The sequence below is a fragment of the Triticum aestivum genome, chromosome 2A (genome assembly GCF_018294505.1).
Source record: "Triticum aestivum cultivar Chinese Spring chromosome 2A, IWGSC CS RefSeq v2.1, whole genome shotgun sequence".
Classification (NCBI taxonomy): domain Eukaryota; kingdom Viridiplantae; phylum Streptophyta; class Magnoliopsida; order Poales; family Poaceae; genus Triticum; species Triticum aestivum.
This window is the reverse complement of record NC_057797.1, coordinates 721,019,865-721,045,795: the sequence shown is the minus strand read 5'-3', so window position 1 is coordinate 721,045,795 and position 25,931 is coordinate 721,019,865. Positions and strand designations below refer to the sequence as shown.

The window sequence follows — 25,931 nt, the reverse complement described above, 5'->3', positions numbered from 1 at the left end:
AGCGGGTGCATCGCATGTGCTGATGCGTCTCCAATGTATCTATAATTTTTTATTGTTTCATGCTATTATATTATCAATCTTGGATGTTTTATATACATTTACAAGTAACTTTATATCATTTTTTGGGGACTAACCTATTAACTTAGTGTCCAATGTCAGTTGTTGTTTTGTTGCTTGTTTTTGACTTTGCAGAATATTAATATCAAACAAATTCCAAATGCCATGAAACTTTTTGAAGATTTTTTTCTGACAATAAGAGACCCTGGAAGCTTCTGGAGGCCACGAGAAGATGAGGAGTGTCCCACTAAGCACCAGGGCCTCTGGTGCGCCCTGGTGGGTAGTGGGGCCCACAAGCCTCCGTTTGACCTACCTCTGCCTCTATGAATACTCTAAAATCCCAAAACCCACCAGGGAGTCCACGAAATACTTTTTCCGCCGCTGCAAGTTTCAGAACCACAAGATCTAATCCAGAGGCCGTCTCCGGCACTCTGCCGGAGGTGGAAACGATCATGGAGGGGTTTTTCATCATCCTTGTTGCCCCTCCGGTAATGCGTGATGTAACGCCCTCGATGCGGCTATATCTCCCACGTGTCGAAGCACGACTTAGAGGCATAACCGCATTGAAAGCAATGTCGCAAGTGAGGTAATCTTCGCAAACAACCCATGTAATACAATAGGGGAAAAGATACATAGTTGGCTTACAATCGCCACTTCAAACAATTACATGAATAAAGCATTACAACATCCAAATACAATCAGGGTCCGACTACGGAACCAAAATAAAAGAAGAACCGCAAATGTGACAAAGGTCCCCGATCGACCCCAACTGGGCTCCACTACTGATCAGCTAGAACGAAACAACACAAGGGACAAGATCTTCATCGAGCTCCTCCTGAGCTTGGTTGCGTCACCTGCTCGGTTCAACGGCACCTGCAAACTGGTTTTGGAAGTATCTGTGAGTCACGGGGACTCAGTAATCTCGCACCCTCGCGATCAAGACTATTTAAGCTTATGGGTAAGGTAAAAGGTGTGAGGTGGAGCTGCAGCAAGCAACTAGCATATATGGTGTCTAACATACGCAAATGAGAGCGAGAAGAGAAGGCAAAGCACGTTTCGAGAATCTATGATCAAGAAGTGATCCTAGAACAACCTACGTCAAGCATAACTCCAACACTGTGTTCACTTCCCGGACTCCGCCGGAAAGAGACCATCACGGTTACACACGCAGTTGATTCATTTTAATTAAGTTAAGGTTCAAGTTATCTACAACCGGACATTAACAAATTCCCATCTGCCCATAACCGCGGGTACGGCTTTCGAAAGTTTAAATCCCTGCAGGAGTGTCCCAACTTAGCCCATGACAAGCTCTCACGGTCAACGAAGGAATAGACCTCCTCCCGAGACATTCCGATCAGACTCGGTATCCCGGTACTACAAGACATCCTCGACAATGGTAAAACAAGTCCAGCAAGACCACCCGCTGTGCCGACAAATCCCGATAGGAGCTGCACATATCTCGTTCTCAGGGCACACCGGATAAGCTAAGCGTACAGGAGCCGACGTAACCCAAGTTGCCAAGGGATGGCCCTGCACGGTGCTTTGGATTGGACCAACACTCAGAGGAGCACTGGCCCGGGGGTTTAAAATAAAGATGACCCTTGGGCTGGCCTAACCCAAGGGAAAAAGAGGCTAGGTGGCAAATGGTAAAACCAATGTTGGGCCTTGCTGGAGGAGTTTTATTCAAAGCGAACTGTCAAGGGGTTCCCATTATAACCCAACCGCGTAAGGAACGCAAAATCCGGGAACATAACACCGATATGACGGAAACTAGGGCGGCAAGAGTGAAACAAAACACCAGGCATAAGGCCGAGCCTTCCACCCTTTACCAAGTATATAGATGCATTAATTAAATAAGATATATTGTGATATCCCAACAAGTAAACATGTTCCAACAAGGAACAACATCTCCATGTTTCAACAAGGAACAAACTTCAATCTTCACCTGCAACTAACAACGCTATAAGAGGGGCTGAGCAAAGCGGTAACATAGCCAAACAACGGTTTGCTAGGACAAGGTGGGTTAGAGGCTTGGTTCAACAATATGGGAGGCATGATAAGCAAGTGGTAGGTATCGTAGCATGGGCATAGCAAAAGAGCGAGCAACTAAGCAAGCAAAGATAGAAGTGATTTCGAGGGTATGATCATCTTGCCTGAGATCCCGCAAGGAAGAAGAACGAGTCCATGAAGAAGACAAATGGACGTAGACGAACAGGTCCTCACAAACGCGACGTTACCAAAACCAACCCGAAGAAGCAAACACCGGAAAGAAGCACACAACATAGTAAACAACCAACACATGAACATGGTATGATATGCGAGATGCGGTATGCGATGCATATGCATGATTTGCAAGGGAATGCATGAACCTGGCCTCAACTTGGAAATCCAAGTGTGCCACTGGAAAGATGAGGTGAAATTGCTTGAAAACGATATAAAGATCACCAGAATCGGAGTTACGGTTTGGAAATGGCAAGCAATTCAAATATGGCACCGGTCTGCGATATACAGCACGTAGCCATCTAAATGCAACAAGAAGAACATGCTACAGCACCCGAACATGGCATCAAAATACATGGCAGGAATCCATACATGATGCTTAACAAAAGACTAGCACTGAGCTATGGCCAATTCATCCATTAACAGGTTCAAACAAGCATGGCAAAACTGCATTTGGTTAACAGATTTCGGACTTAGTGAAATTAACACTTGTCTGGAATTTCAGATCAGGTAGCCCAATTTGGAGCATGAAAACTATATGCTACAGGACCTGAACATGGCAAAGTAAAGCATGGCATGGAGCTACTCAAAGAGCTTAACAAAAGTCCCTTAGTGACCTTGAGCCAAAAGGGATCAGAAAATACAATTGTAAGCATGTGAACACGGCAAAAACATAATCAGACTCTCAGACTTAGAGAAAAACTGGAGCATGCAAATCAGATATCAAGTAGGCATGTTTACGAGCTCGATGCACTGACTACAGAGCATGTCATGATAATCTAAACATACACCCATCAAGAATACACAAAATACAAGCTAGACATGGCAAGAACAATAGCATAGTATGCACGGATCAACTACAACATCATCGGCAAAATCGCTAACAAGTAGACAATCTGCTCAGATTCACGAAATAGCAAAAGTAGAGCTCGATTGACTCAAGCTAGGGTGCTCCATAATTGCAAACAAAGACATGGATGGATAGAGCACTACAAGATTAACAAAACATCCTTACTGATCATCCTCAAAAGAGACACGGATCACTAGGAAACAACATGAACATATGGCATATTGAAATAAACATATCAAGGACTTAGTGGAAATGCTAAGTCCCTGAAATCAGCATTAACGAATGCTCCACTATGCAAGCTTGTGCTAGTCACCACACACATCACAAAAATACAAGGATTGCACCTCGGGATAGATGGCAAAATATATAATAAAACTCATGTAGAGCTCAGGGGCATATCATGCACATATTAATCATGGCAAAAATGACAAATAGCTAATTGGAGCAGCAGATCTGACAATTAACTCAATTAGCTCTCTTCCAACGATATTTCGGGCATCAAGATGAACTTAAATGAAAATTATGCAATGAGATGAAATGATCTACTCTCTGAGACGAACATTTTGATATGCTATATGCCCAAAACAAACCTACGGATGCAAAGTTACGGCACGATGAAGATGAGCATATGAAACATGGAAATTTCAGGGACTTAGGGAAAAAGTCAACCTCTCTCAGATCTCAGATCTAGGGTTCGTGCACGTCCTTCGAGAATCACCAGAAAAGTCACCGGACGAGCCGCCGGAGATGAGGGAGATGGCAGGGAGGCGCGGGGCAGCGCCGGGGAAGTCGGGGGCGCTCGCCGGAGCTCCCGGGCGCGGTGTGGGCAGCCGGCCGCGGCGGCGAGGCAAGGCGCGCGGCGGCGTGCGTAGGCGGCAGCGGCCAGGGGCGAGTGGGGTGGCGCGGTGGAGTCGGCCGGCGAGGCAGCGGCGAGGAAGGCGGGGCCGGCACGGTGGCGGGCGGCGAGCAGGTGGCGGCGGCGGCGACCGGGCCCCACAGGCCGCGCGGCGGGGAGGAGGCCGGAGGCCAGGTGGCGGGGCGCGAGTGAAGGAGAGGGGCGGCGGAGCTGACGTGGCGGCTGCCGATTGGCCCGGGTGAGGTGGAGGGCGTGGCCGAACATGTCCGGCGGCGCGGGACGAAATGTCCGACGGCGCGCGGAGGAATTTTAGGGTTTCATCTGCGCGAATTTCGGAGGGGATCATATATATATATAGATAGGGGGAGCTAGGAGAGTCCAAACGAGGTGCGATTTTCGGCCACGCGATCGTGATTGAACGACCGAGATGATGGAGAGGGTTTTGGTGGGTTTTGGGCCAAATTGGAAGGGTGTTGGGCTGCAACACACATGAGGCCTTTTTGGTCCCTCGGTTAACCGTTGGAGCATCAAACGAAGTCCAAATGGTACGAAACTTGACAGGCGGTCTACCGGTAGTAAACCAAGACCGCTTGGCAAGTCTCGGTCCAATCCGGAAATGTTTAACCCCCACACATAAGAAGAAGGTAGAAATGACCACCGGAGGAGATTGGAGCGCCGGATTGCAAAACGGACAACGGAAAAAAAATGCTCGGATGCATGAGACGAACATGTATGCAAATGAAATGCACATGATGACATGATATGCAATGCATGACACGCAAGCAATGACAAGGCAACAACAACGAATAACTGGACGACACCTGGCACATCGGTCTCGGAGCGTTACACGTGAGTAGTTTACCACAGACCTATGGGTTCATAGTTAGTAGCTAGATGATTTCTTCTCTCTTTTTGATATACAATACAATGTTCTCCTTAGTGTTCTTCGAGATCTATTTGATGTAATGACTTTTTGCTGTGTGTTTGTTGGGATCCGATGAATTGTGAGTTTATGATCAGATCTATCCATGAATATTATTTGAGTTTTCTTTGTAATCTTTTATGCATGATTGTTATAGCCTCGTATTTCTCCTTCGATTTATTGGTTTAGCTTGGCCAACTAGATTGATTTATCTTGCCATGGGAAGGGGTGTTTTGTGATGGGTTCGATCTCGCGGTGCTTAATCTTAGTGACAGGAAAAGACATGACATGCATGTATCATTGCTATTAAGGGTATCAAGATGGGATTTATTTCATCCATGAGTTTATCTTGTCTACACCATGTCATCTTGTTTAAGGCGTTGCTCCGTTCTTTCATGAACTTACTACACTAGATGCATATGCTGGATAGCGGTTGATGTGTGGAGTAATAGTAGTAGATGCAGAATCGTTTCAGTCTACTTGTCTCGGAGGTGATGCCTATATACATGACCATTGCCTTGGATATCGTCATAATTATTTGCTTTTCTATCAATTGTCCAGCAGTAATTTGTCTACCCATCCTATGCTATTTTTCTGAGAGAAGCCTCTAGTGAAAACTATGGCTCCGGGGTCTATTTTTTATCATATATTATAACCAAAAATACCTTGCTACAATTTTCTTTTATTTCTTTTCTTTTGTATTTTTGTCAGATCTATCTATCAAAAACTCTATGTTCTAATTTTGCTCATAACCGTTGAGGGATTGACAACCCCTCTACGCTTTGGGTTGCAAGTATTTGTTGTTTGTGTGCAGATATTGTTTACATAGTGTTGCTTGGTTCTCCTACTAGATTGATAACCTTAGTTTCATAGCTGAGGGAAATACTTATCTGTATTGTACTACATCATCCTCTCCTCTTCGGGGAAATCCTAACCCAGCTCACAAGTAGCATGCACTGACTGTAGCGACTGAACCAGCCTACGCGGGCAAAGACACCGACATGCGGGTCCGGTCAGGCTCTCGCGTGCGGGTGGGGTCACGCTGAAGTTCAACACATAAGGCTGGCCCGGACCCTCCTTTGGCCCACCCACCATGGGCACGCGTTGACTATACCTGGGTGTGCTCTCGGTCCACCCGTCATGGACTCTCCGGCCGGGTCCCCCGGGTCTGAGCCGTCAGGGTAGAGGACGGCTTGGCGACACCGCGAGAGGCTCCCGCCGCAAGCTACCCAGCAACCGACTCCCAGAAGCCTCTCTTCGCCATCGAGCAGCCCAGGAGGACAGGTACTCCAACATCTTTTATAGGAGTATATAATGGCATCTCCAATGTGGACCCTCAAACCACCCGCATATGTCCGGACCACGCGGTCGGGATGTGTTTTGACATCCTACGCGAGCCTGTATCGGCCCGGTCGGCGTCCCGGACACACTTTTCCCCGCAAACCAGAGACAAAGTGTGGGGGTGGGGGTGGGGGTTGTGAGCGTCCAGACCGCTGCCACGTCCGCTTCTGACTGCCCTAGCCCACCCAAACCTCCTCCCGCGCATGCGCACGCTTCCCGCCTGAAATGATCAGCACCGCTCCAGAGCGTCAGTGATGCATTCATGTCGGGCCAGAGTGGACGCGACCTCTCACTGCTGCCGGCATTGAAGCGGTCCACCGCCTGCGCCTCTTCCTGGTGCACGTGACTGCTCCACGTTCAAATGACACCACGATCGTCTGTCGCCCTACATTAATGATACACGGTTGCCGAGGAACCTACTCCGGCGCCACCTGTCCGTACGTCTGCCACCCACCATTACCATCCCCCGCTATATAAACTCGAGCCCGACCATAGCCGCAGTCATCCTCCTATGGTCCCTTTATCCTCTCCGCACCATGCCCACCATGGCCTCCTCGCGCTCCAAAGCCCTCAAGGACGACATCTCGTCCGACCAAAAGAAGGAGATGGTCGCCATTGCTGCCGGCTGGTAGGCCGACAGGCAGACGGCGGCTGACAACGTCCCAATGGAGGGCGAGGCCAAGGACGAGACGATGCCACCCTCCTCACCGATGCATGCCGGCATCACCATCGACGAGGCTCGTGCCCACTATATGGACATGGTGCGGGAGGCCAAGTTCCAGGAGGTGCAGGCCGACCATGCCTATAACCTCCATCGCCTCGACGAGTACCGGCATGCGGAGGAGCAAATCGTGCCGGCATGGCCATCATGCGCGGATGTGGACGTGCTGGAGCAGGCGGCGTTGCTCGAGTCCCACCGTTCCGCCCACGACATCAGTCGCGACCGCTAATATCAGGCGAAACTGGAGGCCGCCTAGAAGGAGATGGATGAGGCAGCGAACGAGGTGTCCAGCAAGAGCAACGCCGAGGAGGACATCGCCGACTCCATCAAGGTCGCGCTCCGCTGCCACGACCACGAAGTCGGCACGTCCGCGGGCACCGTCGGCAGTGAGGAAGAGTAGTGCATGGTAGGTCGCGCCGCTCGGGTCCCAAGAAGGCCACCATTCTTCCCCTCCCGATGAAGCGAAGCTTGGTCCGCTGAAAATCGTCAGTCGAATAGTCGCTCATGCTACGGTGGCGGAGGCTGCGGAGACAGAGCTGAGGAGTGCCGAGGTGGAACCAGAGAAGGCGAGAGCCGAAGCTTCCGTTATCGGGGCTCATGGTGGGACGTGGGGAACGGTTGCCGATGATCATTTAGATTAGGATTTAGTTAAAATTATCCAAAATGTAATGAATTTCATTCGATTTATATGAAAAATGTCCAGATTATAATGAATGTGTTTCGATTTATATGAAAATCACCCGCGTTTGCATTTCAGCTAGTTTGTTGAAATGCGGTTTGAAATGTATGCGAACAACATTAGGTGGTTGTCTCCTGCATCCGCGTCTCCGGACTGGTCCCCTACCCATGGACGGATGCAAGAGAGAATTTTGCTGGTCACCATCGGAGATGCCCTAATTCTCTGCTTCAAGAGTGTGTGTGGGTGGCTGATTGTGAATAATAATGAACTTTGGTTTGGTAGTACAAAACTCGCACGTGCTACAGCACTCCTTGGCCCCACTGGCCACTGCCGTCCAAGAGCCAAATGGGTTCCCACTGGGAACAAAAGCCCACGACTCCCCACCCCCAGATCCATCCATCTGCTGGACCATGTTGCGCTGAGTGACAGCAGTTGATCCAAATAGAAGTGATCATCAACTACTACGCACTATTAAACCCTCCCACAGTTAACCTAGTCGGTTAATTCGTCTTCAGCAATCCCGAGGCAAGATAGCAGCCTGCCTTCACCACGAGACGAAGAAGCTTCATCAAGCAAGCAAGGGCCGGCAGCCATTGACGCTTGGACAGTACGGCAGAGCCCGGCTCCTTTTCCCGTGCAGTTGCTTGGAGAATTACCTCGCTTTATCTTGAAGGTTTGATGGGTAACTTTTGCTTGGATCTTCGATTGTACTAGCGGTACAGTAACATGGGCTTATTAGCTGCTCATCGCTTTTGTGGGGGCAGCGTCGGAATTTAAAATGTGTACCACCATGGGAACGAAGAGTGGCTTGGACGTGTGAAAGGGGATAAAAAGGTACGGCTAGATCATGAGATGTTGAAATTGAGGTGTCCCTCCGTCGCATGTCGGCTTGGTCCCTACTTTTGTTTTAGTACAGCCGGGGGAATGACAGCTGGTTAATTAATAAGCAAAGTACTTCCTACGTCCCAAAATTCTTGTCTTAAATTTATATACATCCGTATCTAGACAAATTTGAGACAAGAATTTTAGGACGGAGGGAGTAATAAGTAATGTCCTCATGTCCACTATCCATTTTTGAACATGGACAATTATCAACCCCCAGAAAACATGCACCGACTTTAACTTTTTTTCCCAAGAAACACCGACTTTAACTTGTTACAAATGTATTTAAAAATACAACTCGAAAAAAATATACTTCGTCCGATCTATTATTTGTGGCTCAGACGGATGTATTAGACATATAAAAACATCCGTTTGAACGGTAAGTAATATGGATAGGAAGGAGTAAATAAATAATACAATTATTACCAATGTACTCAGTACAATACTCCCTCTTAAGTTAGTAAACTAATACAGTACCACTAAAAACCCAAATGATAAGAACTCCGACAGCAAATCAGACCCTGAAACGCCTGTGGACACTGACCGGTCACGTATCAAATTTGCTCATCTGCATTCAAATACCTCATACTAGAAATCTTAAATCCATACAAAAGCATGCAATGGATAAAATCCACGTACTACGTAGATCGACTACCCTAATCCTCGTCCGATATGCCCACTATCTTCGTGCGCGGCTCTGGTACATGAGCGGCAGCCGCAGCTTCGGCTCCTCCGCGTTTGTCTTCTCATCCATCTCCGCTTCGACCTCATCGAAGAGCGTGTCAGTCGCCGCCCGTTTCTGCCGGATGAACTGGCGGTTGGCCTCCACATAGGCTTCATCCTGTATGGACTCTAAGATGGCATGCTGCTCCGCCATCTCGGTCGGTTGGGCGCCCGTGAACTTTGCTTCGTCGCCCTCCATGTTCCTACTCTGGTTGCTCTGCCTCATCCTCCTCCAGATTCACCACCTCCATCGAAGCCGGTTGTTGCTCCTTTCTCTCCTCCTCCTCCGCCTGCTCCTTCTTCAACAGCTCCGACGATTCCGGAGGCAGCCTGGCAGCGATATGAGCGACGTGTCTCGCCTGGATCTCCTACTTGATCTAGTATCAGTGCCCCGGCATGAGCATAGCATACATGGTTATCTTTTGCCGAACCATGGTGAGGCCGGAGAGCGTGGGAAGAGCTGCGGAACGAGAGAGAGGAGGTGGATGGGCTTGGGCTGGCGGCGTCGAGAGGGAGGAGGTGGATGTTGGCTAGGGTTGTGGGACGCCAGCCGACTTAAATAGCCGACTTGTCCTCGAGCGGCGACTCGGAGCGGCGCCACGCGACGTTCATCCCCCATCCCCCCACCGAGGAGATGTCTGTCGGATCACTGGGTTTCTAGGCGATTCCGTGTGGGACCCCATCGACAATCCAACGTGACGGATGCACCCGGGCGCACGCATATCCGGCCCATGTTTGAGGCCACTTTGAGGAGCCCGTTTGGATCGTTTTTTCATGACCGGACCATCCGCCCAAGCGTTTGAGGCGGATTTGGGGCGTTCGGCTGTAGATGCTCTAAGTGACACACGTGTGACACGAAGCACTCCGGCCCTGACATTGTTTTACAACTAAGGTTGTCATCCGAAAAGAAAATTGCCATGCTTGAAAACTAAAGTTGCCACCACGTGTCACTAAACTTGTCATATCCAAAATGTTCGGAGTTGATTTCCCCCTCTCAAATCTTTAAATTAAGAACGCGGATCAGCAGGCCTTAAACAAAGTCACTGGTACTAATCCGCGGTAGATACTCAAGAGTACTACTACCAAGACGCATACATTGAGCATTGATCCCAAAAGCAGCTACAAGTTAATGCCATTATGCCAACCTTAAACCACACCCAAAATAGAACCCAAGCAAGGAATCACCCTTTGCAAATGTGTCAAACTGTCAATCACACGCTTGCACACACACACACACATACACAAAAAAATCAAAAGCAAACCGAAAAAAAAGAGAAAAATTTAATTGAAGCACAAAAATAGCATCAAGACAAACACAGTGCTCCAGTGGCAAGCTCACACAGAAGCAGAGAAAAATTAATGTTAATCACAAAAGCTTAAGCCAAAAGGAACTCTCACTCTCACAGAGCAGACCCTAAAAGGGCCCACCACTTCCTTTCACCCCTCCTTCCACCTCCCCCCGGCCCCTACCCTGTCCCCCTCCCCCCTCTTCTCCATCCCGCCGGAATCTCGGCTCCGATCCGGCGGCCCGCCCGCCACCGCCACCGACACCGGCGCACCGCCACCCTCCGCCCGGCGCCGCCCCGGAAGGTCCCCCGGAGGGCGGGGGCGTCCATGGAGTCGATCATAGCGCGGGCGCTGGAGTACACGCTCAAGTACTGGCTCAAGTCCTTCACCCGCGACCAGTTCAAGCTCAACGGCCGCACCGCCGAGCTCTCCAACCTCGGTCGGATCCCTCGCTCAAACCCTCCTCGCGGATGCCAATTTCGTTCCTGCCGTCGGTGCTAACCTTTTTTCTGTCGGTTTTGGCGTGATTTTGGGGAGATGCAGATATCAATGGCGACGCGCTGCACGCCAGCCTGGGCCTGCCTCCGGCGCTCACCGTCGAACGCGCGCGGGTCGGGAAGCTCCAGATCACGGTATGGGCGCCTCATCACTTGTTTGGGTCTCACTGTCAATGGGCCGATTGTGGTGAATTATTGCTGATAATGCTATCAAGTTGGTGCTCTTGTGTCTGTCGGTGCTAGAAATCATGGTGAATCTGCGGATTCGACTGTCATTGTTCTAAATTCTAGTCGCGGGTCAGAAATTTAGACTCAAATGTTAATTCTGTCACTACTCTGTTTGGCATTGGCAGGAAACTGTGGCTCTTGTTAATTTCTTCCCTGTAGCCATAATTCTGTAACTTATAGATGGGTGGTCTCACACTTCTTGTGACATTCCAGTGAAGTCTGTTGCTTGCAGTCAACATCAACCTTATGGTCATGGGTAGTTCTGTATCACAATTGGCGGTGTATTTTCAGGTCTCACAGTTAGATTATTTTTTGTTATCATTACAGCTGCCATCGGTGTCAAATGTGCAAGTGGAGCCAATTGTGGTCAACATTGACAAACTTGATCTCGTGCTTGTAGAGAAGGACGATTCAGAAAATCTTTCCAGCCCTACCAGGTTATAATTCTTCTGGCTTGTGATTTTCTGCCATCATATGACCATTCAATAACTGATGTTCTTTTCTCAACTCATTTATTAGCAATGCGTCATCAACAGCACCAACTAAAAGCACCGGATATGGATATGCTGACAAGGTTGGCTTCATTGCACTTGATGTTCAGTAGTCAGTACATACATATTCAAAACCTTTATCTGTAAGGCCACTCAGAGCTGCTTCTGTTAAATGATGATTATACCTGTAAAAATCATCAAGGTAGTTCATGTTATCCGTTGTAACTAAATTTAATCTTTCTAGGCTTTGTGTTTCTGCTTTATGGTTTGGTTTTTCCTTTGTGTGCATGTCTGCCCCTTTTGTTTTAGTAATAATGGTAGTTTTATAATTGTATATACAACTGTTTCTGTACTATGGATCTCATGCAAATTTATCAAGCAATTTGCCCTTACAAAATCTGAAATACAAGTGGGTTTAATATGCTATACCGGGCTTAGATTGCAGATGGCATGACTGTACAAGTAGGTATCGTGAACCTGCTATTGGAAACACATGGAGGTGCTCGCCGGCAAGGAGATGCAACATGGTATGTTCTGATTACTTGTCTGCATATTCAGTTCTTCTTTTGCTGATGAAAAATGGTGGTTAACCTTTTTCTTCTGTCTTGAAATGACATTTAGGCCTTTTCTGGTGACTTATTGCGTATTCTGTTTTTTTCCTATTATTTGTTCCGTGAGTAAACTGGATGCATTGTTCAACGTGCACGGACAGATATTTTAATTTCTAATTTCTTTTCAGGTCACCTCCGCTAGCTGCTATCACATTTCGTGATCTCGTACTGTACACAACAAACGAAAAATGGCAGGTATTCTTGCTAGATTAATGTTGCACTTGAACATGTAAAATCGTCGTTTTCGGCCACCTGATTGAAATATCATTTATACAGGCTGTAAATTTGAAAGAAGCAAGGGATTTCTCCAACAGCACAGGATTTATTTATGTTTTCAAGGTTTGATACTCTCCTAGTTTATCCCAGCAAATTAATGTCTTCTTGTGTTGTTACCTAATGTACTGGGACATAATGAATGAGGACATACTAAACGCAATTTCTGATCTCCCATATTTTCTGTCCAAATTCACAGAAATTGGAATGGCGGTCACTGTCAGTTGATCTTTTACCCCATCCTGACATGTTTGCCGATGCACGATTTAACTCTTCAAGCAGTCAAGATAACAAACGAGATGATGATGGTGCAAAGCGAATGTTCTTTGGCGGCGAAAGGTTTTTGGAAGGAATATCAGGGGAGGCTAATGTGAGTGTCTGGAATATGATTTGTCAACTTTGAGAATTTGTTAGTTGATGTTGGAAGTTCTGCCTGTCTTGGCTTGGCTTATAAATTTTGTCGAACATCAGATAACTCTGCAACGAACGGAGCAGAACAACCCACTTGGCCTGGAGGTTCAGCTGCATGTTACTGAAGCTCTCTGTCCTGCTTTAAGTGAACCTGGTAAATGGTTATTGATATTAAAGCTTTAGCTTTTCGTTCAGTTCTTGTTTGTATCAGTCACACCTGAAAACGCATTTTGTCAGGTTTACGGGCGTTTCTTCGATTCATGACTGGGGTATCTGCGTGCTTAAATAGAGGAGATTTGGACCCAAAGTCTCAACAGGTTTGTTTCTCTCATGTATTTATTATGACTGCATTCTTTGTAGTAGGATTATCAGACATATCACATATTGATATTCTTTGCATTCTTACTCTTTTCCTTCTCCTATTTTGAACAGCATGCAGAAGCAGCAGGATCTTCCTTGGTATCCTTTATTGTAGATCACATATTCCTTTGCATTAAAGATGCTGGTAAGGACTAGCAACCAATCAACTTCCAGTTTGTTATTTATAGACATCTACACTGACTTTCTCGTTAAAATTTTATTTGCGTCGACAGAGTTTCAGCTTGAACTTCTAATGCAATCGCTGTTCTTCTCACGGGTACTTTTTTAGCTTGTCAATCTATCGAGTACTGTACGCTTTGCTAATTACATCATTATTTATACTTCCTTGTCAGATTTTTTTTTTGTATCGTAGTTATCTAGTGACATGATGACAACTGTTTTTCTCATTATTTTTAAAGGCTAGCATTTCAGACGGGGAGAGTTCAAAAAACTTGTCTTGCATAAAGGTTGCTGGGTTGTTTCTGAGGTAAGATAGGTACCCTGTTTATAGTGACTAAACTATGCAAGTCATGAAGTTTATAGTAATTTACTTACTCTGTTATATTAGACGGGAATCCAGTACAATTTATATCTATGCACTGCTTATGTTACTTTGGTAATGTTAACTTCTGATATAACAGTGATAGAGATTTTATTCAAGCTATGGATATAATACTCACCTTTGCTGGGTCTCATGTATGAATATTATTTCAACACAGGGACACATTTTCTCGTCCTCCATGCACATTGATACAACCATCTATGCAGGCTGTTCCACAAGAACCCTTGCCTATCCCTGATTTTGGTGAATACTGATTATGCCTTCGCTTTTGTACTACTGCTTGTATCATATCAAGTTATCAACCATCTCTGGGCCTAATCTATTATATGTTACTTTATTATCAGGTCAAAATTTCTGTCCTCCTATCTATCCATTTGGGAATCAGTTCTTGGAATTCGCTGCTGGAATTCCTTTGTTTTCCCTTTATTGTCTCCAGACCACTCCTTCTCCATCACCTCCAAAGTTTGCTTCGAAAACAGTCATCACATGCCAGCCTCTTATGGTGTGTCTTCTTAACATTGACAGTGAAACACAATGTTCAACTTTTCTGTTTGATTAAATATTGCATGTAATTTGCATTTTAGGTGACCCTTCAGGAACAATCCTGCTTAAGAATTGCCTCATTCTTAGCTGATGGAGTTGTGCCCAATCACAGTGCCACAGTTGCTGATTCCTCAATTAACAGCCTGTCGTTTTCTCTCAAAGAGTTCGATCTATCTGTTCCGTTAGATGCTGAAGAAATTGCAAGGTGCAGTGGAACCAAGACCGCTTACTCCCAGTCATCATTTTCAGGAGCAAGACTTCATGTAGAGGACCTACACTTCTGCGAGTCACCATCAGCAAACTGTTCACTGCTAAACCTTGACAAAGATCCAGCTTGCTTCCTTCTTTGGGAATATCAACCTGTTGATGCCAGCCAGAGGAAGTGGGTTAGTAGAGCTTCTCATCTAAGCCTCTCGCTTGAAACCTCTAGTACTTCAAATGGACAGAGAGTAGTGAGGGATCCCTCTCCAAATGTGTTGAAATGTATTGAATTAGATGACATTCGATTTGAGGCAGCTATGGTTACCGCAGATGGTAGCCCTCTGTGTGATTTGCCACCCCCAGAGGGGGTTGTGAGAATTGGTGTTGCTTTCCAACAGTTCATCTCTAACACTTCAGTTGAGCAGTTGTTTTTTGTCTTAGGCCTCTATGGCTACTTTGGACAAGTTGGAGAACGAATTTCAAAGGTTAGTAAAGGTAACAAGTCTGGCAAAGATAGTGAGCCTTCAGTTGACAATCTTCAGAAAAAACTTCCCAGTGATACAGCTGTGAGCTTAACTATGAATAGTCTCCAGCTCAATTTCTTGGAACATTTGTCAGCGGGAGACATACATATGCCCTTGGTTCAGTTTGGTGGAGAGGATCTCTACCTGAAAGTTTCTCATCGCACTCTAGGTGGTGCCTTTGCAGTCACAACTAACGTGATGTGGAGAACTGTCTCAGTAAACTGTTTGGAAGGAGAAACTGCTACAATCCATGAGAATGGCACTGCCGTGATGGGTGAACATAACGTTGTGGTATGTGAAAATGGGCATCCCAAGATGAGACCGGTGTTTTGGGTTGACCATCGGAGCAAGCACCATGCTAAAGGTGCTCAATTCATTGACATAAACATCACTCATGTAATGCCTTATGACATGAGGGATATGGAGTGCCATAGCTTGAATGTATCATCGAAGGTATCTGGTGTCCGTCTCGGAGGTGGACTGAGTTATACCGAGTCTTTACTGCATCGTTTCGGTATTCTTGGACCTGATGGTGGTCCAGGGGAAGGCCTCTTGAGAGGCCTGAAGGATTTATCTTCTGGCCCACTCGGGAAACTGTTCAAACCATCTCACGTCACCGACAAGGAAGGCAAGTATCTGCAACTTTCTAGATAGTAAAAGCTCTACTTTAGTTACTATTAGTACTGAAACAATACATGGTGAAATGTTCAAGTCCTTATTTCAGATGGTGGATAAAAATCTTTGTTTCTTTTCTTGCATTGTTTGAAAAGTGTTTCTCATCCCCTTATCCCCTAATGTTACAGAAGCAAGAACCGAAGACAATGACAGCAATTCGAAGTTTGATCTGGGGGTGCCAGATGATCTTGATGTGTCAGTTGAGTTAAGAAACTGGTTGTTCGCACTTGAAGGGACAGAAGAAGTAGGAGATTGGTCTTCCCCTCGTAGTGATGATCCTATTAGTAGGGAAGACAAATGTTGGCATACAACATTCAGGAATCTGCACTTGTCAGGCAAAAGCAGTGACCGACCTAACTTGGGAGGTGCAGAGAAGGTGTTGAACAAGAAGGCATTTCCAGTGGAGCGTTTTACGGTATATCCATGACAGCTGCACTTTTGTATTTCAATTTGGTGCTCGCCTTGTCTGTATTCTAATTGGCAGATATTTGGTGGTACCTGCAGGCTGGAATCGAAGGTTTACAGGCAATTAAACCTCGCTTGAGAAATCAACTTGTTGGAAATGGAAAATTAAATAATAGTCAGTCAGGCAGTGGATTGAACAATTCAAGTGCTATTGGTGACCAAGGTGTTGATGTTGAAGCTACCATGGTCATTGGCGAAGATGATACTGGGGAGGCCAAGTGGATGATGGATAATGTAAAGTTTTCAGTTAAAGAACCGGTAGGAACACTTCTTCCAATATTTGTCAAAAACTGTTGGGAATTTGCCGCTGTTACTATCTCAACTATTTATATCCATTTGAACGTGCAGATTGAGGCCGTGGCAAAAAGAGAAGAGCTGGAGCACCTTGCCATGATTTGCAGATCTGAAGCTGATGCAATGGGGAGGATCACTGCTGGAATTCTCCGTCTGCTTAAACTTGATAAGTCTCTTGGGCAGGGAACCATCGAACAGCTGAGGAACCTAGGTATGGAATGAACTACTGCCTCTGTTTCTGAATGTAAGATGTTTTGGCAGTTTAAAACTTTGAATTGAGCTGCCAAAACGTCTTATATTTAGGAACCGAGGGTTTACTTTACATGCCCTAGGCTTTGCATTATTTCCTGGGGTGCTTTTTTATAACAAGAAATGAGGTTGCAAGTGTCTTACAAAGCTGTGCTGCTGCAGGAAGTGGAGGCATGGACAACATTTTCTCGCCTAGCAGGTTCAGCAGGCAGAACAGTTTTGGCAGCGTAAGCACCCCTAGGACCCCCAGGACCCCAATGTTTCATACAAACACGACTACGGGGTCGAAAGAGGCCCTGGAAGCGACAATCGCTTCGCTACAGAGCGAAATTTCAGAATCCAAGGCCAGATGCGCGTCCCTAACAAGCACTGAAGATGAGAACCGTGCCGAGGACATCCGGCAGCTGACCGACAAGCTAGAGAGCATGCAGTCCCTGGTGACAAGAATGAGAACTTTGATCTGAGCTGTAAATGTGTCATTTCTTTGGAGTGTACAGGCTGGGCAAAGTGGTACAAAAGTGGGTAGCGGCTAATGCTGCGCTTTTTGCGAAATTATTCTTTTGTTTGTGTACATCTATTACATGTTCCTTGGGGTATAAAGGTGGAAGGGTGGAATAAAGGGTTTCCTGGATTATGTTTTGTAGCTGGAAGTCAGGGTGGGCAGCAACAGCAGCAGCAGAAAATTTTGTAGCTGGAAGGATGCATAAAATGTAGCGGCGTGATCAAAGTAGTCGTTAGGAAGAATCGAACTGTTATTTGTATGTATGATGATATGCACATAGTGTTTTGGCGCATCCGGTCTTTTATTTATTTTTGCTTAATATATCCACTGGAGGCCTGGAGATTGTTTTTGCGGTGTGCATAGTTAAAGTTTTGGATCAAGTTGTCATGTTGGTGATTGATGATGTTCGCCTCTTCAGGGAGGCATTCAGAGAGTAGTCCATAGTTGTGGCCACTGATCAGCCTCCGACGTTCAGTGGCCCAGGCTTCCTCTTCTTTCTTCCCCTGTAAACTCTAAAATGTACAGTTGTCCCTCTCCTATAATGCAATGACAGCTCCTGTCGGTTCGGGTCAAAAAAGTTTCGGATGTTCTTCATCACGAAATAAGAAAATTACGACGAGTTGAGAGCAAATTTCATGGAAGCATTCATTGTTCGGTTCTTTTGTCGTTCCGAATTCCCTGCTGGTAAGTGGTGTGTTTAGTCAGAAACCGGAATGTAAAATGGCCCAAAGGGGAACATATTATCTATAGTCATTTTTTAGAAGAAGAAGAAAAGAAATGACAGCGAAAAATTCCATTTACTGATCATAACAGGCGGCCAGAAAAAATAACAGGCGGCCAGAAAAAAAAACCATATTTAATGGGGAAAAAAAGCTGAAAAATCAGCTTCTATGCCGCGGCGGCATTTTCTACGGGCCAGCCCACTACTCCACGTATTCAGGGTAGCAGTTCAGTTGTTGCCTCTCTGTTAAATCGTGGGAAGGGAAGAGGGAGCCGGAGCCCGCCCATTTCTGAAACCGAACGAGGGAGGGAAGGTTGCCGGTTGCCAGCGCCCCCGGCGAGCTCGGCGAGGAGGAGGAGAGCGGCGGTTGTCCGGCGAGAGCGCACGCCGACAGTCGGCGATCGGTTCAGGTCAGCACCCCGTGGCCTTGCTCGTTAGCCGGCGCTCTTTTCTGCCGCATCCTCCACTAACTCTGACCAAGAACATCTTGCGGTGCATCAATAGTGTTATACAGACAAGGGTGCTATTCTTACTACTAGATTCTACACCCCCCCCCCCCCCCCCCCCCCCCCCCCCCCCCGGGTATTATGGGACGGAAGGGCTAGTTACATTTGTGTTTGTCAAAGGGTTCTGGTCAGCGTCATGCTTCGGATTGTGGTAAGGGTTAGGTTGCACATTTTGATACGCGCTCGACCGATGGTCTAGGTTTGAACTTAAACGGGGGAATCTGGAAGCAAGTCTTTGTAGCGAGCAGGTAAGAAGTAGTATGAATTTATTTTGGTCCTTCAGTAGGGTAGGAGTATATTTTTGGTTGGGTATTAAATCGAAAAGTCTGTTCTTGTACGGATACAACGGTTTCTTCTTGGGCCGAAATGTGGCCACTTCTCTCGTACTGAACGGAGGTGGGATGTTATTTTCTTTACTGTGTAGCCATGGAGCATCATGTTTATGAGCAGCACGAGCAGGATGACGGCACGAAAGCGGAGGCAGAGCGCCACAAACGGTCCAAGGTCTGTGACGTACTGACAGAGCCTCCTCTTGGAGACTGAATGTGGCTTCTTTCTTGTACTGATATGGATTATTTTTCTTACTGTGCAGGCAGATATGGAGCATTCTGATGAGCAACACAAGGAGGATGACAGCATGGAAGAAGTGGAGGCAGAATTCGTTGGAGCTGACGGGTCACTCAAAAACAAGCACCAGATTCAGTCCATGGTCTGGGATGAGTTTGAGCCCATCTTTCTGGACGACAAGGTCCAGTTTGCAGAGTGCCTGAGCTGCCACTTCCTCTTCAGCTTCAACGGAGATAGCTGTCTGCGCCGGCACCTGGAATCCTGCACGGCCAAACCGGAAGCGGCGGAGAGGCCACAGAAGGATTCCTGCTTCACAGATGGTAGCAGCTCCAATGGCGCAACCCGTCGGCCTGTTCAAGGGGTGGCAGATCATCAATCCCTACCAGCATCAGATGTTCCAAGCCTGAAGAAACAGAAGACCTCATCTATGAATATTGGGAATGATATGAGCGCCAGCAAGTTTAGTCAGGAGTCACCATATCAAGATGTGGCCAAAATGATCATACTCCATGGTTATCCTTTGTCAATTGTGGAGCATCAAGAAATGAAAAGGATTTTCAAGAGCATCAACCCTGTGGCTAACACAGTCTCCCATAGTGATATGGAGGAACATTTGTTTGATCTATTTCAGAAGGAAAAGATGAATGCCAAGGATAAAATTGCGCTTACCTCCCGGCGCGTCTCTCTGTCAGCAAGCATCTGGACTGACGATGGACCTGAGCCAACGGTAAAGTACCTCTGTTTGACAGCACATTTCATTGGCGATGACTGGAAAGTTCACAGAAGAATAATAAAGTTTGGCATGTATTGGTGCTCACCTACTAATTTGGAAAGGACCATACACTGCAAGGAGGCCTGTGTTCTACAGTCTGAAAGTGGATCTTACAATGTCATATGGGATGCGATCAGAGATTGGAATCTTGATCAGAAGATCCTGAGCTTGACTTCAGTTGGTGAAATCAAGAACGATGCGAATACCGCGAGGCTCAAGGCGATGCTCATGGAGAAGAAGTGGCTTCCCATCAGTGGCAAGCTATGCAACATCGCTTGCTTGGACAGCATGATAAACAGTGTTGTCGACGAAGGACAATCAGACATACTTCTCCTTATTGGTGATGCAGTAATGGAATTTTTTGTGGCACATGCATCTTCACCATTGCCCCAGCAGAAGCTGCTGGAGGTCATTTCACAGATGAGTTTCAAGTGTCCACGGGAAGATGCCAAGTGGTGGCACAAGTTTTATTTTAGGCTTGAACTTCTGCTGCAATTCAAGAAGTTATTTCCTGATGAAGAAGTGCTGTCTCCAGAAGATATGGGAGTTATTGAGTCCATTTGCAAGATTTTGAGAACGTTTTATTGTGCCATCGAAGTGATTTCTGGCCCAAGCTCTCCGACGGCAAACATATACTTTAGCGAGGTATGGAAAGTGAGGACTGTTCTGCAGGAAGAAGCATCAAATGAGAATGTCGAAATTGCTACATTGGTCATGGTGATGCAGCACGCGTTCGACAAGTACTGGCAGAACTCATACGTGTGGTTGTCGGTACCTGTTGTTCTAGACCCTAGATTCAAGATGAGCTTCATCGAATTCCGTCTGCGACAGGCTTACGGCGCAGGCTCAGCGAGCTACTTATCCGAAATACGCGGTGCGGTGCAGGAACTCTTCAGTGAATACTACAAACCTATGGATCAGCCAAGTGGCGCCGTTGTTTCCAGGAGTGCAGATGATAAAGATTCATTGGAAGATTGGGATGAGCATCTCAGTAGTCAGATGTCTTCAGAGCTTGATGACTACCTTGGGGAGGGCCTAGTCCCAAGAGAGGATGATTTTGACATTCTGAAATGGTGGATGGAACATGCCACCAAGTACCCCACTCTTGCAGCTATTGCGCGGGACGTCCTGGCCATGCCGGCATCTGCCGTTCACTCTGAAGCGGCATTCAGCAGCACTGGGCCGGTGATCCCGAAGCACCATAGTGCGCTGATCATCAGGACGATTGAGGCGCTCGTATGTTCTCGAGATTGGATGAGATGAAATGGCGAAGATTCTGTAAGCCGCTCGACACAACTATCATAGATCCAGTAGCGTGATGCAACTATCTTTTGTAGAACTTTTGCATGTTCATGTAACGTTAGTAGCCTAGTTCCACAGTCAGGCTGTTCAGTTTCATGTTTGACTAGATGCTACCTTTTAAATTTGTTATTTATATGTCACGGCTACAAAACCCCATTGCAATGCAGAAGGTTGTACCAACTATCAACCTATTTTTATGTGCTAGCATGCATGATTCAGAAGAGCAACATCCTGGTGTAATCCTCAAGGATGGGGAGCCTCTGCTCATCGTCATAGCTATACATGACGCGGACCATCCTTGCAAAGTTGAGTGACGCCCGGATGAAGGTATGCGATAGTGTTGAGTTTGTCCCAGAGAAGCATTCCCTATTCAGATCCTGCCATTCACTTGCGATCATCTTCAGCATGTGCTTCTCCGCGTCACCATGAGGATTTTCTCTGTGGTACAACTCCTTGCAAGATCCGTCGAGCCCTGCTTGTGATTCATCCTGCATGGGATGAAGGCATGCCTAATTTGGTCAATGTTGATGTGGATGCACACCCGCATGGATATGTACTGAATTAATTCATGTACAATTTTTTTTACGTGGAATTCATGTACAGTTATTGGTATTGCTAATCCTGCAGTCTTATGTGATAAAGTTCTTGGTATGTTATAACCTTTGCACTGCCCATGTCGTCCCAAAGCCTCATTATCTTTGCAGTGCAGGAGATGATCCGAAGGATGCGGTCATTGTTGCCCTCTGTAAAATCATGCCCTAGCAAGAAGAAAAGATGCAGGAATACTAGTGGTGCTCCTGAAGTGACGATACCGTTTCTTAGGTAGTCCTCTGATGTAGGGGCCTGATTAGTATATAACCATTTTCCCTCGATCATGAATCCATCAAAGAAAGCTGCCCACTGTAAGAGTAAAATGAAGGAAGGTAAGATGAATGCTTCTAGTGTTATTTTATTATATGTTCTCTTTGTAAATACAATAAGGTAATTAAATGGCTCGTGCATTGTAACAGGGCACAAAAACTTTCTGTGCAATCAATGTGACTTACTTGACATTTTAGTATTAATGTGATTACTTATCAAAAATGGACTTTAGCCGCTAATTCAATCAGTAGTTTTTGGCTTGCCAAAGAAAACATGATTTTATTTGATAAGCAAATAAGGCATGTGCAGTTGAGATGGTTTTCAAGGAAAACCGATGGGGAAAATTGTCAAACCCGGAAATGGAGAAGGTGTGGGTGGGGAGGGAGAGGGCAGACGAAATAAAGGAACGTAACACAAAAACTTGAGTATTTTTGAAGTAGGAGAGATTACTCACAAATTATATACTACACATAAATATGTGAGGTATTAGTGTTAATATATTTAGCTCCTTGGGGAAATTAAATTAAAGAAAAATGAAGAATCATTCCAGTAGACATACAGCTTGCTTGATATGAGTGATAGGGTTCAGTCCATGCTCTTTTCTAACCATAGCGGCTATATCATTTGTGACAGTGTAAAGAGCCTTGTAACATGATATCATGTAGCTCGGGAGTGAATCAACAGCAGCAGCAGGATCCCACCTGTCAAAATGTGCAATCTGTGTGTGAAACTTCTATAAGATACACTTTTATACCATGTATAAGGTCTTAACTAATCCATGAGTTTTTTATTCCATTAGCAAGGTAGATGTGATCTTGGGCATAAACAATCTCTAATATGCAATGTTTTCGCTTCATTGTATGATTATAGAATAAATAATTAGAAAACTATTAATCTATGAAGATCTTTCTCATAAAGACGCAATATTTATTTCGAATTAATCTTAAAGAAGTCTGAATATCCAGTTGGACATATATAATATGTCATTTATTTACAAAGTAAGGTGACTATATTGCTTCCCTAAAATAAATTAATCTTAATTATTATGCGAACAACAATGCAATGCTCACATTTTGATTGCCTCATTGAAAAGAGAGAGCTCATTCTGTGTGGCGACAAGATCAAAGATGTCATCCACAATGTAGACCATGGAGATGATCTTTGTGATCTCAATCCGATATCTAGAGAAGGACAAACCCTCAAGGACAGTCATGGGCCACATGTACCATTTAAGTACTTGGTCCCTTGCAGCCGGTATTTCTTTAGCCAATCCCAAATCCATCCACCATCTGTGTGAAAAGGAAGTTTTCACATAGTGAAAACCACCACTCTATTAATTGAGTGAATACATGAGCAATAAAAAAAATACTAATTAATAAAATTGGGCCAACAGTTCTACTAGCGTTTCTCTCTTATCAAGAGAGTGAGCATATTGAACATCTTCAATAAAATTAATCATGGAAGAAGAGTAGTTTATTATGTTTATATATATACCTCTTAACCTCTTTAATTTCTCTCTGATGCTGCAACTTCTTAATCTGAAACTCTGCAAGTGCCAGATTCTCAATTGATGTGTTCCTAGTGGGCAAGTTCTGGAGGTAACTCAGATGGTGCCTTGCCTTGTACTGCATCAGGCTCACATGATAGGGATGGTCTAGTGACCGCCTCACATATCTTGCAAGGCTTGGCTCCAAATACTTAATTGCAAGTCTAAGGTGCTTGGCTGAGAATTCATTTGCCTTGTACAGTGATGATTCTCCCATGTTGAGGTATGACATGTCTTGCAAGCTCAACATCCCTCTAATGTCTTTGGTGAGCCCATGGTTGAAATCACCATTATCATTTGTGAACTTCCGAAGAACATCATCTGCCATGTTGTGGAGAAGGGGTCTTTAGGCATAGGTCATACATAGTGACAACATACGTCCCAAGGGAGGTAATTATACTTTTTTTTTGCGGGATAAGGGAGGTACTTATATGCTCCACAAGAAAACGCTAGAATTTATTTTAGACTTCGGCTATGAAGATTTCTTTTACAGCAAAGTTATCACATAAAATTTATTTCATAGACCAAATCGTACCGAAGCTTCCCAAATTATTGTGTTTATCTTACATGACACACTAAGATTTTCCTTTACTTACCTGCCGAAACATAATATCCAGCTTCTCTCATTAGCCTCAGTGAAAGGGTTGCATCAAGTAGATCATCACTATGAACGAGATCCACACATGCATCCATGACATTGTCGATCTCGTCTTGGAAATAATGATCGATGCAGAGGCGCTTGAGGTGATCAACAGTGGTCAACATGGCTCGTCTACTCTTCGGATGTTGATGCAATAACGCTTGAACATTCGCTAGGCTTTCCTTGTGTCACACAATGTAGCGACCAGACCTCAAACAGTCTGATCTCTGTGCTCCGGTGTCATCCCTGGATCAGTAATGCTGACACCACATAGTACTCGGAGGATTTATAGCAGAGTAGCAATCACACACTTATTACATCGAGTGTCTCAAGAGAGAGCTTATTACAATAATATGGCTTAAGGCCATCTAGTAACGATAACAACGGAAGGCTTGGAAGATAAGTGAGTCCATCAACTCCAACGACATCACTGAGTATAGAACCACGACCTAAAAACTCCTTAATCGTCATCTAAAAAGTCTGCAACATTAACGTTGCAGCCCGAAAACGGGTCAGCACATGGAATATGCTGGCAAGGTAACACATAGAGAATAATGGAATGCAACCGCTATACTATATGCATATTTGGCTGGTGGAAAGCTCTATGGTTACTGTTTTTGTGTAAAGCCAATTTTTCCCTACTTCAAATGAATAAAATTAATTACTATCATGGTGGTTGTTAAACATTGAGAATGGTTGACAGCATTCTCAATCGCATTTAAAAGTAACATCATTAAAACCCATCAAAATTAATTTAGAGTAACATGTTGAGATTCACATGAAAATCCAGGTACTAGATACTCAAGATGTCCATAACCGGGGACACGGCTAACCATGATTAGTTTATTACACTCTGCAGAGGTTTGCACACTTTTCTCCACAAGACTCGATCGCCTCCGTTGGATTTCTCGCACTACAGGGTGTTTGAGAAACAGATGACCGAGACACAGTCTTTCAGAAGCGCTAGCACCTTACGACGGGTAGACCGGTACACCTACTTTCCCCTACATCTGCTAGTCTACCACTGTAAGAGTTCGCACAACTTAGTCAACTATGCCAGAGCCCATATTGGCTTGTGGCTGCACACGGAAGTTTCTAGTATGAATAATCTCATGATCCCTTTGAGCCTGGGTGGCGGTCCAAAAGAAAACAGGCAAGTCCTGGTAACCCCAGGTGTCTCAATCCACCCAGATGTGTGTTAGGTTGCCACCTTAGATAAACCCTTAATTATCAATCTCACATCTGTCATGGATATCACTCACACAATCCACATCTACTGGCATAACATGGCACAATAAGCAAACGTAGAAGTAACTCCCAAAGGTTTGATAAGAAACAGGTAATAGGTACGACCTCATCTACTTCCCATCCCACAATTTAATTAGATCCTAATCATGCAATGTGTGAAGATTGATCTAATGCAATAAAACTGGGTTGTAGAAAAGGGTATGATCAAAGTGTTACTTGCCTTGCTGATGATCCGCGAAACCTAGAGATTCGAAGTAACAAGCGGCGCACTCCGGGTATTCTATCGCAGACAACAACAAGCATACAATAAGTACTCATCTAATGCACAGGTAAAACTCAAATAA

At 45.5% G+C, this 25,931-nt stretch overlaps 3 protein-coding genes across 3 annotated transcripts; 2 read left to right on the top strand and 1 right to left on the bottom strand.

Annotated features, from left to right (window-relative positions):
• Positions 1 to 10,702: 10,702 nt before the first annotated feature.
• Positions 10,703 to 17,745, top strand: LOC123190538 (uncharacterized). Its single transcript, XM_044603197.1, has 20 exons — positions 10,703 to 10,977; positions 11,082 to 11,170; positions 11,591 to 11,700; positions 11,783 to 11,837; positions 12,193 to 12,281; positions 12,494 to 12,560; positions 12,642 to 12,704; positions 12,838 to 13,008; positions 13,110 to 13,203; positions 13,287 to 13,366; positions 13,482 to 13,554; positions 13,643 to 13,686; positions 13,829 to 13,896; positions 14,129 to 14,214; positions 14,316 to 14,473; positions 14,556 to 15,867; positions 16,043 to 16,329; positions 16,419 to 16,637; positions 16,728 to 16,884; positions 17,085 to 17,745. The coding sequence occupies exons 1-20, from the start codon at positions 10,866 to 10,868 to the stop codon at positions 17,384 to 17,386; spliced, it is 3,636 nt and encodes a 1,211-aa protein (XP_044459132.1). The 5' UTR covers positions 10,703 to 10,865; the 3' UTR covers positions 17,387 to 17,745.
• A 639-nt stretch (positions 17,746 to 18,384) lies between these two features.
• Positions 18,385 to 21,479, top strand: LOC123186199 (zinc finger BED domain-containing protein RICESLEEPER 1-like). The gene is made up of 3 exons (XM_044597983.1): positions 18,385 to 18,555; positions 19,076 to 19,155; positions 19,244 to 21,479. The coding sequence occupies exons 2-3, from the start codon at positions 19,078 to 19,080 to the stop codon at positions 21,251 to 21,253; spliced, it is 2,088 nt and encodes a 695-aa protein (XP_044453918.1). The 5' UTR covers positions 18,385 to 18,555; positions 19,076 to 19,077; the 3' UTR covers positions 21,254 to 21,479.
• Positions 21,456 to 24,484, bottom strand: LOC123186200 (S-(+)-linalool synthase, chloroplastic). The gene is made up of 6 exons (XM_044597984.1): positions 24,296 to 24,484; positions 23,648 to 24,020; positions 23,224 to 23,442; positions 22,713 to 22,854; positions 21,953 to 22,192; positions 21,456 to 21,780 (listed from the first exon to the last, which is right to left on the bottom strand). The coding sequence occupies exons 1-6, from the start codon at positions 24,462 to 24,464 to the stop codon at positions 21,508 to 21,510; spliced, it is 1,416 nt and encodes a 471-aa protein (XP_044453919.1). The 5' UTR covers positions 24,465 to 24,484; the 3' UTR covers positions 21,456 to 21,507.
• Positions 24,485 to 25,931: the final 1,447 nt, after the last annotated feature.